The 13153-nt window shown below is 36.2% G+C and overlaps 1 protein-coding gene across 1 annotated transcript in view; it reads right to left on the bottom strand.

Annotated features, from left to right (window-relative positions):
- Positions 1-8009: 8009 nt before the first annotated feature.
- LOC139730284 (uncharacterized) overlaps positions 8010-13153 on the bottom strand; it is a 77046-nt gene continuing 71902 nt past the window's right edge. Inside the window, exons 46-49 of the mRNA XM_071641163.1 lie at positions 12732-12941; positions 10955-11125; positions 9255-9435; positions 8010-8750 (exon numbers count right to left, since the gene is read on the bottom strand). Coding sequence (XP_071497264.1) covers positions 8639-8750; positions 9255-9435; positions 10955-11125; positions 12732-12941 — 674 coding nt within the window. The 3' untranslated portion in view covers positions 8010-8638. The remainder of the gene's footprint in view (positions 8751-9254; positions 9436-10954; positions 11126-12731; positions 12942-13153) is intronic.

Raw genomic sequence — 13153 nt, 5'->3', positions numbered from 1 at the left:
TTGTTTTTTTTGGGGGTAGTTATTTCAGTGCTTGTGATATACTTATTTTCTTTGACCGTTTTGAAATGTCATATTTTCACTTTGTGATTGTGTAGAGCTATCAAAGAAGGAAGATCTTGCCTAAGTTTTATGGTCACGAATGTCTGTACTGCTTTGCTGGTTGAAGTGTGGATGCAATTTTTAAAATTCATTAGTCTTTCTATTTAAAAAAAAATGAAAAAATGAAAAATAAATGTGAAGGTCCAGACTTCTTTCATAATTTATTACAGAAGAAAAATACTTGTGAAAGACACAATGTAAAAAGAGCTCAAGCGCACTCATCCAATATCTTTCTGTATATAGGCAAACCAATTCAATTTGGAAATATTTTGCCCAAACATCTACAATGGTATGCTAGACCACTTTACGTAATTTCTGTTCATGGTACTTTTTTCATTTATGTGTTTGGATGAAGATGTAGTCAAAGAAGTGAGGTATATTAGAGTACTATTCGGAGCTATGCGTTTGATGTTGTGGAATAAGTTGGTCTATTTGTATACTAGTGATACAATATATATTAAGTTAAATTTTGTGTATATGAAAACATATGACTGCTATACTATCAGAAAAGATTCGGTGATTGGGAACCAGGGTACATGTGGAAACAAAATAATGTGTTTGAAAGTAAACTGGCAGCAAGGAAATATGATGTACATGTATTCTTGTTGAGCTGCAATGGTATTTGTACACTCTTGGGTTTGATTGTCTTTCAAATAATGATATGTCCTTATACAGTACAAAACAAACTCTTATTTACATACAGTATATGCATATATTTGTATCACAGTTTAATGAATTCTATAAATTACTGTTACATAGTTTATGTTTCTCTTATTCATGTTTTGTTTGCTTTTGTTTTTGTTTTTGTTTTTTGCATCTTGTGTGTGGAAAAACATTGAGCATTATGTTACAGGGCTGCCAACGCTGGAAACTAGTTGAGAGTGAGACTTCCATAGGCCAATGCTATAATGTAGGAGTCAAAATGAGTGAGTCTCACTCTCAATGCGTGAGAGTTGGCAGCCCTGATGTTAGCTTGTCTATGCTGATATTTAGATTGATGCACAGTAGCAATACAGTGCACTCCTGTCATAACGAACACGGTTATAACGAAATTCCCGGTTACAACGAAGTAAAAATTTATGCTCCAACATGATCAGCTCTGTGGTATTTATTCTTTATTTTTCTGGTTATTATGACATTTCTATATAATGAAAGAAAACTGCTGGTCCCGAGCACTTCGTTATAATGGGAGTCCACAGTATGCATATATGTAATATATGTACTATTTTTAATCTACTTCTATATTTTTGACTGTTGCTCAGTGCTAAGATATCTTGGCCGTTGGAATTTAGCCATGAGAGTTTTGTTCATTGTTCTTGGAGATAATTCGCCTATTGTATGATTTGGAGATAATTCGCCTATTGTATGATTATTGTCTTATTTCATTAAAAAAAAGATAAAAATAAAGAGTGTGTTAATGTTGGTCAGGAATGGCGTAAAGAGAAATACATTATTTTTCTTGCCTGAGTGCATGGTAATTTGCAATAAAAATATACTTTGTCTTTTGATAGTACTTCTTCATCGAAATATTTGACCACTGATAAACAACCAATACTTTATGTATATGGTTGCTGCCATAAAGATTATATTTTGAAATTAGATTACCATTATTCTGAGTACTTTGGTTTGATTGAAAAAAAAAGAAATATGTGAAGCAGTTTATAATGCATATTACATTGTTTCATTACATAATGATTTAAAAAAAATAATAAATGGTAATAAGGTATCATTTATCCTGGGTAGCCTCTTCAGTGTTGCCACTGCTCTACCAGAGTGCCTTGCCATTATTATTACCCCAGCGTTGCCAGGTACCCATTTACAGTATACACCTGGGTCGAGAGGGACATTGTGGGTAAAAACATCTTGTCCAAGGACGTAAGCACTGGGCGGGATTCGAACTCGGGTCCTCCAATCGGGAGTCGGGAGTCTTTATATCCTCTATGCCACATACATTACATGCAAAAGAGTTGATCAGCACTTTCCAATGTTTGTTAAGTAGGTTATGATATATACAGTAATGAGAATCAGCATTCTTTTGGCAATCTTTTGTATGATGGTTTTAATCTCACGTGGGCACCCATATATCACGGTTTATTCTTTCAAAATTGGAGGTACACTGCACGCCCGTTATGACGAACACGGTTGTAACGTAATTCCAGTTACAACGAAGTAAAAATTCAGGCCACAACATTATTCGCTCTATATTTTTTTCACGTGTATTTTTTTTCCCGGTTATAACGAAATAACGAAATATGACGGAAAAACACTGCCAGTCCTGAGGACTTCGTTATAAGGGGAGTCCACTGTATCTTGAGTTTTATTCCACCGCTGCATAATACACCTAGGTTTTATGTACGAAGATAGTCGTCCTGATATCTGCATGAAAATATGCATGGTAATTAAAGATGTGCTCGTTTATTAACAAGATTCTGTCGTACTATGTTTAGGTCAGTGTCGTTAACTCCTCAACAGGGTGATTTGTAATTCCTGAGAGAGTGGTCAGTTTTCTGCAAAGTTGCTGAAACATGCATGTTTTCACGGAAAGTTCTGGCGAAGGTGAATTATTCTTTGTGCAGTATAGTATACGTGTACATGTCTTGTCCAAGTTCGTATATTGTATTAGTTTTTCTTTCTCTGTAAATATCTCTCCGATATGTTTAAAATGGTCAAGACCCGCTTACTGGCAGATTAGACTTTCTATATGTCAATTAAATTGATTTTCTCTTTCTTACTTGTTCGAGTGTTGTCTGTTTATTTTTGTTTTTGAAGGGGTAGAATGATTTACGCACTTTTTTTCTCATCGGCCACCTAAGAAAAATCTGAAGTCAGTGCGAACGCTGTTACGGCACATCATGGTAAATCGCACATTTTGGTAAATTTACCAAAATGTGCAGGACATTGACGGGACATATTGGTAACTTTCTGCTCCTCCACAGTCTTCACAAAACAAATAATATTGTAAGTGCATTTGGTTTTTGTCTCTAACGAATGAGTTCGGTAACCTAAGGGGACTATGTTTGTTTGTGCGTGTGCATGCGTGTGTGTATGTGTATGTGTGTATTTATGTGTTTGTTTATGTGTGTGTGTGTGTGTATGTGTGTGTATGTGTGTGTATGTGTGTGTGTGTGCGTGTGTGTATGTGTTTGTGTGCTCGAAATGATAAGATTTGCTTCCTCTCTGTCATTTCTAGGCCGAGTTTGCTTCTGATTGCTCTGAGATAGGTAAGGGCACTGGAACTTTAACACAGAATGCTAAAATTCATTAATTATGCAAATTTATGCATTTTTTAAATAAGAAATTTATACAAGAATGCTTCTTCGACTTTTCACAGTGGATTTTGATTTGCGTTGTTTTATCTGACGGCTTGGTTGGGACTACGAAACTTCAACACCGAATTTATCAAATAAACTTTGGATTCCTCTTAGAATTATGTGCCGTTTCATATTTCATATGAGTTTTCTCAATTTCTCAAAATGTGGTCATCAAAAACAAAACAAAAAATGTTAGAAACCTGAAGCTCAATCTCATTAGAAACTACAGTTGCCAATCCAAAGGGGTTGCACCGGGCACGCCCCCTTATTATTATTATGATTTTTTTTTTGTTAAGACAAAAGAAAAAGAAAAAGAAACAAAATGTCGGGGAGGGGGGAGTTGCGTGCGCCTCATCCCCCCCCCCCCGGCCCCTTTTAATTTGCAAAGGCGCCTCCCTTTTACGGAATTCCTGAATCGCCCATGAACTGTACCATTCCTTAAAATATTCATGGCGAGTCTGGACATTACAAACAAAACAAAACAAAACAAAACAAAACAACAACGCGGGGGTGCAGGGGGAGGCATACAATATAAGTACATCGTAAACACTGTACAGTTGTACCTATTCCATCAAAAATACTGACAAGAATGTATGCTGCGGTCATATACGCTTTTATTCCGAATGATTTCTGCATCCGTGTACATTTCCTGAGGACACTCTGTCTACAAGTTTAGCGATCAATCGATCTTCATGCAAGCAAATAACAAATATGACATTTCTGACACTTGGGTTTACATGTAACCATGGTAACTGAGTAATATCGAATATGCCTGTATATATTTTTATATAATTAAAAGTAATTAAAAAATGAACTTAACTAAACTGAATGAGGATTACAAAAGAAGACGAAATCTAAAAGGAACATGGATGTCATCGCAGCTACAACACATTGCAAAACAATACCTTCTAGCGTATTACATAAATGTGAATTGAACCAAATTATACATGTAGAATGAAAAAACAAGCAAACATAAAAAACAAATAGAAATGCGTCATGCAAGAACTTGAGTAGTAAATTGAGTTAGGTTCATGTGCCTGCTACATGTACTTACAGCCTATTCTATAAAGCAAAATGAAACGTAAGTAGAGTGGAGAAAAGCCTAAAAATAATGACGTAAACTGAGTGAGGGACAAATATTCCATCAAAAATACTGACAACATTGTATATTACGGCCATTATACGCTTTCATTCCGCGTGGTTTCCTCAATCCGTGTATACTTTTACAGGGCACTCTACCTCTCAGTTTGTCGATCAACCAATCCTTATGCAAGCTGCAGGAAACGATAAGTTTGTCGAGCAACCAATCTTCATGCAAGCAAGTAACAAATGCAACATTTCTATCGTTTTGATTAACATTTAACTAAGTATAGAATGAGAAGAATTTCTATATGCAAGAAAACGATAGCTTAAATAAGTGTGACTGTAATCGCAGCTACAAAACATTGCAACACAGTAGCTGCAAGTACCTGAAACGGCCTAATACTTAAATGTAAATTGAACGGAATATAAAACATGTAGAATATGAAAACCAACAAACAGAAATGCGCCATGCAAGAACTTGAGTAGTAAATTGAGTTAGGTTCATGTACCTGCTGCTTGCAACCTATATGAAACACAAGTATATTAATGGAGAAAAGCTAGAAAATAATGACGTAAACTGAGTAAAAAAAACAGAACAAAACAAAACACACAGCATCGTATGCTGCGGCCATTGTACGTTTTTCTTTTGCGCGGGTAATTCTTCAATCCTCATACATTTCTACAGGACACTGTCTATAAGCAGATAAGTTTGTTGATCATGTCGATCTTCATGCAAGTTAATAACAAAATAATGTGACATTTTTATCACTTCGTTTTACTTGTAGCTGAGTAATAGTGAATACATTTTTTTCTCTCTTTATACAGAATGAGAAACGAATAAAGAATGAACTTAACTGAACTGATAGGGAATTCAAAAGAATACAAAATCTTAAAGGAACATGGATGAGATCGCAGCTGCAAAACAATGTAACACAGTTCCTGTGAGTATCTGAAACACGCCATTACATAAATGGATATGAAACACAATAAGCATGTAGAATGAGAAACAGAAATGCGTCAAGCAAGAAAGCAGTAAAAACCCTAGCAAGTAAGAAAGTAAAATGGTAAATTTGCAAAATTGTAAACAAGTAAATTGAGTTAGGCTTATGTACTTGCTGCGTGCTGCCTATCGTGTAAAAGCAAAATGAAACATATAACATAAGAATAAGTATGAAGAAAAGCTAGAAAAGAAAGACGAACACCGAGTTTGAAAATGAAAGGTAGAAGACAGAAAGACAGAGGGAAACAAACATGAAGTAAAACAGAGAGTGGCGATCGGAGAAGAAACACTATCTAGCCACTAAAAACAACAAAAGAGTCCAAAAGTTTAAATCGTCCTCTCAATATATGCTGACAAAATATTTAGAGAAAAAATAATCCGTGTACACGTCTACAGATACTCTGTATCATACGTACGTTTTTTTGTCGACTAACCAATCTATATGCAAGCAAATAGCGAATGTGACACTTTTATTACTTGCGCTGACATTTAGCTAAGAAATATTGAATGTATATTTTTCCCTTTATATAGAATGAGAAGGAAAACAAAACAAAACAAAATCCTGAGAATGGATCTGTGATTGCAGTTACAACACATTGCAACACAGTAACTGCAAATACCTGAAGCAATGTATTACCAATGTGCACTGAAACAGAATAACATGATGTAGAACGAAGAAACAGAAATAATCCAATGCAAGAAAAGAGTAATTGAGTAGGTTCATGTAAATGCTGCATGCAGCCTATTTTAAAAATCAAATTGAAACACACGTGTCATATTTATAGCTACAAAAGAAAGACGTAAATTGAGTAAGCAGAAGAAAAGATAGAACATTGAAAGACAGAGGAAAATAAACAAGAAATGAAACAGAAAGTAGCAACCAGAGAAAAGACAACTATCCATCAAAAAAAAAATGCTGTGTGTGTGCGTGTGTGTGTGTTTGTGTGTGTGTGTGTGTGTGTGAGAGAGAGAGAGAGAGAGAGAGAGAGAGAGAGAGAGAGTTGGTGTCACGTGTCACATTACATGGTGAGTAAATACAGTGTATATTCATGGTGTATAAGAGCGAAAGCTCCTTTTGTCAGAATGATAGGAATGATCGAAATTATTGAAGACAGATATACTGTACAGGTATAACTAAATCTGCGAGGAAATTTCTTGTGTATGACAAAATTTATGTCAGCTGTCATTTACTAGTGCAAATGCTATCTACTTTTTTTTTCTCTAGCATCATTAATCACGTCGTTACTTGAGTTGTCGGTCCAATCAATACCACTTGTATCTCATCACAAACCGTAGTACAACAAAGTAACATCTTTAGCATTATTTCGTATCATTAACATCATCATTATCATATTCTCTATGTAATTACATTACCTGAGTTGTCGGTCACATCAATACGACACAATAATACTGCATCACTTCTGAAGTACAACAAAGTTCTGCAGTTTCGTAGAACTGATGGCATACAACCTGAGAAACTAAAGCAATTTTCCTCCTTTCTGATTATAAGCGGGGCCATCCCACTAGACCGACACCCACGAGTCATACCGTCCACGAGTTCGACATTGAAAACAGGTCCATGAGTCATACAGCTCACGAGTCCTACAGCCCACGAGTTCGACACTAGGCAAATAAAGCCCATGAGTTCGACACTAGGTAAAAGCAGCCCACAAGTTCGACAGATACAACACGGCGCTTAATGCGTGGGCCTTGTTAGATTAGTGTCGAACTCATGGGCTGTATGACTCGTGAGCTGTATAGCTCATGGGCTGTATGACTTGTGGGCTGTATGACTCGTGGGCTGTATGACTCGTGGGTGTCGGTCTCGTGATGTGCACCCATTATCAATAGCATGGTATGTCAAACAGTCATCTTGATGTTTGATGCGGCAAGCTGTATTTACTGTTATGCTGCGATGTAGGTACCGCTTCATACAGCAAAAAAAAAAAAAAAATGATTGAAATGCATTTACATTCATTCACACTCACATCTATAAGGAGTATTGATTCAAGAATGCTCTTATTTTTTACTTATGTCTTACCGTCATTGAAAAATAATCCTCCACGTAAAATATAAAATATGGGTGAGTTTAATATTCATCAAGTCTCGGGCATGAACACTTCATGCAACCACATTTCAAATCTTGGTTGTCTAGAAACCAAAATATTTACAAAAGCGAACACACGTAAACAGAGAATAACCTTTATTCTCGAAGACACCCATATTTTCGGTTACAGTTCGTTATTCCGAAGAGGCGTACCACATATTCCGAAGGTTCCTTATTCCCAAGCCTCATTAAATCTTACAATGAAATAAGTTCGTTATTCCAAAGTTCGTTAATCTGAAAATGAAATGAGATTGGTTAGTTCAAAGGTTCGTTAGAACGCACTGTCTGTTTTGCAGAATAAAGAACTTTACTTCATTTTTCGGATTAACGACACGTCGGAATAACTCCACAAATGTTCTGATTGGAAGGTCACCGTTATCTCCGCTCCCCCCCCCCCCCCCCCCCACTCGATTGGAGTTAAAGGGATGGTACAGTATTGGTGGAGATGAGAATTGGGCTTTTAAGTTTTTGCAAGATACCAAGAAAACACTATATAATATAGTACAGAGGATACCATTTTAAGAGGAATTTAAAGTTTATTTGATGAAAATCGGGTTTGGAATGGCTGAAATATCCAAAAACAAAGTAAAACAAAGCGATCGTAATAAAGTGTGGGTCCCACACTTTATTATAATCACACTGTTTTGGATATCTCAGCCATTTCAAAACCAATTTTCATCATATAAACGTTGGATTCCTCATGGAATTATATACTCTTTCATATTTCATAAGAGCTTTCTCATTATCTCACCAAAAATGTTAGAAACATGAAATTAGGTCTCAACCAAAACTATACGATCCCTTTAAGTTATGTTTACACGATAGTTTCGTTGCTTAATTCTGTCGAAACGTGATTGTAAAACACCTCCGGACCGTAATTTAAACACGATTGTAATTAAGTTTCAAAATCACCCTACCCGATTCTCGTTTGCCTTCATATGGCAAATTTGCTCAATTTCGAAATATGCAGTCGTGATTCAAATTAAACAATCTCGGTACGTGTGAATGCTCGGAGAGTAAAATCGGTACCCCCTCCGCTTATGCCTTGCTCTCATCGAAGACGTCCATCTGTACTACATCTCTTTTGTCCGGCTGCGTAGATGTATCTTCCATCTGAGAATTGTCTTTCGTTTCAGTGTCTTTCTTCACCCTAAAAGGAGAAGCAAAATACGACAAGTGAACTTCCAAAAAGCAGGTTCAGTAATAAGAGAGTGTGATCATTAGCCTTCAATAATGCACTTTCCTGATATAAATTATTATGTTATTTATTCTTTTCCGTTATGCAAATAATGTACATGAGGAAAGTTGATATAGTGCTCTCTTCTTGCATATTCAAAAGTACGATTCTTTAAATTTCTATATTTTATTACGAAGTACAGATTTTAGAAATGACTCCCTTCTGTTTATTTTCCTTGTATTAAATGGTTTCCATATTTAACTACATTATACTTAACAACAATCCGGCAAAGTTACTGCAGAGTAATATGATGGTTTTATCAACAGCAGAAAACAGTGGAATACAAGCAGCCACGTTTAATAATAGACTAATATACGTGTACATAAGTCCCAGAAAACATGAAGAGAACATACTTATGAGAAAAGAATAAGGAGAAGGACATGAAGGAGAGGGAGGAGAATGTGTAGAGGGGCGTACCCAGAATTGAGATTGAGATGGTCCGATGGTAGGAAGCGAGTCCAACAGATTATGCCAGCGACTGTGAGAAGCACACAGAACGCTGCCACGGCAATCCCAATGATGGCGCCAACGGGCAGCTGCCATGTAGAGGGGTGTTCGGTAATGGGTACGTGGGGTGTGGTCGTAGTGTAGCTAGGTGCTAAAACGAGAACAAAGAACACTTTATATGGGTGTTTATCCAGTGCAAATTAGGGAAACAAATCAAAACAAAACTAAAACAAAACATACAAATTTGAGCGAACCAAAACCACACTTCTGTCCTTTACAAGCAGTGACAAGGAGAGGGAAAAAATCTTAAACCTCTTAAGTACTTGTATTGCTGTTTTATTTATTGAGAATCTTGTTTATTTTTAGGTTGGCAATTTAACTTGTTCCATCTTATCATTCTCTACTATGAGACATGATTGGATATTTTAGGCCCCTATACACAACGTAAAGTGCAGTGTTGCCAAAGTCAAACAGAACAGAGTAATAATTTCTAAAGAAAAATTATCTTTCGATTTTCGCTGAAAACCTGACAGTTTAAAAGGTACGGCAAAATCATCATGAATATGATGTAATATATTAAATTCGTAATATACACTCAGCAAAAAAAAAGAAAAGAAAATAAGCACTTTTTCGAGGTAACGTTTTTCATCAGATTTGTGATGAAAATCAATGTTTTATATACCGTATTAAAGGTTGCTTAATTGGCTATTAAGCTAATGGGTTAGTTAAAAAAAAAAAAAAACTTTGCCCATGAGTGAGCACATTCGTTTTTGTCCTCCAAGGCACAACATTAAAAATTACAAAAATTGACATATTCTCTTTCATTTGCAAATGCCCTTCAAGATAACATTGACTACAAAAGACCAGTTTAACACACTGAGAGACATGGATGATATAGGCAGATAGGGAAATAAGTTTTTGTTCTCTTTATCTTTTGATAACCTCTAATAAAAATCAAAGTGGACACTAAAGGGGAAAAATAAGAATTTTCTGTCAAGTCAAACTTCAAATGACATAAGGAATAGCAAGCATATAATAAAGATGATTAAATGAGCAGAATTCCTTTATTTCTTTAAATCTGGTGATTCAAAATCCATGTGACAATTTCAAGAGCCAAACATTAACAATTTCCTTATATGAAAAAAAGCTCAAATTTCTACCATTTTTATGAATTATTATTTCTTCTCTTATTTCATTTGAATTTAGATTTGACGTAAGATGATTTATTTTCCTCCCCTCATTTTTAGCCTTCACTGGTCTTCTGTGCTTTAAAGATATCATAGAGATCAAAGGTTTATTTTTGCAACTTAATTCATGTTTCTTTTTGTGTAAAATGTTTTGTCTGTTCTTATTGCTCTATGGAAGAGCACATACGCGTGAATGACAACTTGTTCAGTTTTGCGATTTTTACTTTTGTGCCCTGGAAGAGAAAACAACGGTGTTCACTCATGCGTAAAGTTTTCCTTTTTTATTGACCTACCAGCCTAATAGCCAATTAAATTACCTTCAATATGGTATATAATACATAAGCTTTCAGCCAAATATTCTATGCGAAATCTAAACTTGAAAAAGCGTATACTTTTTTTTTTTTGCTCAGTGTATACATATCATGTAGGTCCTATGTATTGTAATTTTTCAAAATGAGTTTATGAGGTGAGCCTCCATCTCACCTTGACAGTCAGTCTCATTGGTAGAATACATCCCAAGGGTGTGGTGGTCTTCTGGGCAGGGGATGCACTTCTCCTGGGCCTCCTCATCCTGATAAGTGTCCTCCGGGCATGGCAGACATGTGTACTCTGTCCCGTTCTCCCTCGCAAAGTAGGTTCCAGCTCCACATGGCGCTGAACGGGAAATGCAAACCGGAAGGGGAGATACCCAAAATGAACACGATTCTTTTGAGCAATGTCAACGCCTTGAACTATCAATTCTAATTAGAGTTAAGGAACCATCAAACTTGAAAAATAGTATATCACACCTTTATTTCCTGTGCAAAGAGTGGTGCATTACTATCAAGCAAAGGTGAGCTAACACGCAGTGTAGACGTAAAGCGAAATTAAGATCATGGCATTCTGTGTGGTAAGGAAATTTACAATCAATTAAGATAAAATCTCTGGATAAAACGGGGCCCTGATCAAATATTTATATCAATTTCACAAGTTCTACTCGTACATAAATTATTATTCCTAACAGGCAGAATCCAAACAGTTTCAAATATAGTGTGCGAATGATCATGACATAGAATGTGCATAGTGTTTCAGAAAAAAATAAAAGAAATGCAGCAAAAATTACGTTGACACGGTACTAGCACCTTGAACTGCTGTTCCAAGTACGGCAATGAAAAGAACAATAATATATCATTATCCTGCAATACATGGTTAGATGACTTGACATAATTAAGCACTACTGTACACATCTGTGTATGTGCATGAATCCTACGGGAAATGATAGTGAATGGAACCAGGGAAAGTAAGCCTTTTAAGCTTCTTTTGTCAGCAAGAAGGGAAAAACAGGAAAAGTGAGTTGTAAAATGTTCACGTTTCCAACTGAATGTGTCAGCATGAGCACTGGAAAACACTGGAAAAATATAGACAATGACCCCCCCCCCCCCCTTCGTTGTGTTATTATGTTCTGAAAGTTGATGACATGTATTATGTGGTATGATGGATCACCGAGACTGGAAAGACAATTCAAAATGACGTAATCGAATTTCAGAAGCATTTGAGCTCAAATAGGTATCTCCCTTATTCAATATAGGCCAAATTTCAGAGTTCAGTGTATACGTTGCAACTGATCAAATTTTCTTCTCCTAATCATTACTTTAGTCATATCAGTTTTTCAACATAATGGCGTCGTCACTGCGAAATACGTTGATAAGATATAAAATCATACCATTTTACATGTTATTCCTGTGGCAGTCATTTTGTTGTCTGTTGTTTTTTTGTTTTTTGTTTTTAGTGCAGCTTCCTTGCACGGGTTTCTTCCAGCTCTAGATTGTCAATGTAGCTGACCCTTTGGGAGTCTATTTGTATCTATGTATGTTTGTTAGTTTTTTATTGAATGTCACAATCACGTTTATATATTCGGCTGAAGTTTCGATTTAGCGAGAATTTTTTAATACTTCGTGTGAGTAGAACTTGTAGCTTACAATGTTCGCCCGGAAGAAATCGGGTTCGAATCCTGGCGAGGGAATTTTTTTTCCTGTTCTCTTTTTTTAATCTGTTCTTTGATGAACACCTCAAAAAATACGTGACCAGTCACACCGATTTCGCTTTAAACGGATCACCTGATTTCACAAATTTCAAAGTCGCTATTGTTTTTTATATTGTTTTGTTGTTGCTATTGTTTAATGACGCGCATCAATGCGTGGATCGCCCCATCACTATCTGCTTGCCATTGTTCAAGAACGTTACCACCGTACGAAATCACCCTTAAGTGGCAGACATTTACCACAATATCCTTGGTTGACGCTGTCCACGAATCCTCGCGGGCAGTTTTCCCACACATCCGCGGTCAAAGAGGTTGGGTCACAGGCTATTTCTTGGTTGTTTACCACTAGGTTGAAGGATCCGTTGTTCACCAGAGACGTCAGGCTCAAGTAGAAATTGTCAAGTGGTGATCCGCTTTCACTTGGTTCCAGGATTTCAGATGAAGAGCCACCTTTATATCAAAAACCGAAAGAGCAAGCATGTGGCGCAATATATGAACGTTCAATGCATGACTAAATAACACATAATACAACCTGCCACTTTCCTCAAGTAAGATTTTACAATCTTCTAAAAAAATGATTGTTTGTTATTCAGTCCTGCATGTAAGGATCCAAATAACAAAGATTACAAAAATGGTGGGAGGATAATTCTACCCTGAAATAT

The sequence above is a fragment of the Diadema antillarum genome, unplaced genomic scaffold (genome assembly GCF_040938485.1).
Source record: "Diadema antillarum isolate AM-2024a unplaced genomic scaffold, OU_Dant_1.0 seq00000300_RagTag, whole genome shotgun sequence".
In the NCBI taxonomy this organism is placed as follows: Eukaryota; Metazoa; Echinodermata; class Echinoidea; order Diadematoida; family Diadematidae; genus Diadema; species Diadema antillarum.
The sequence above is the reverse complement of the archived record's forward strand: the minus strand, read 5'-3'. Positions and strand labels throughout refer to the sequence as shown.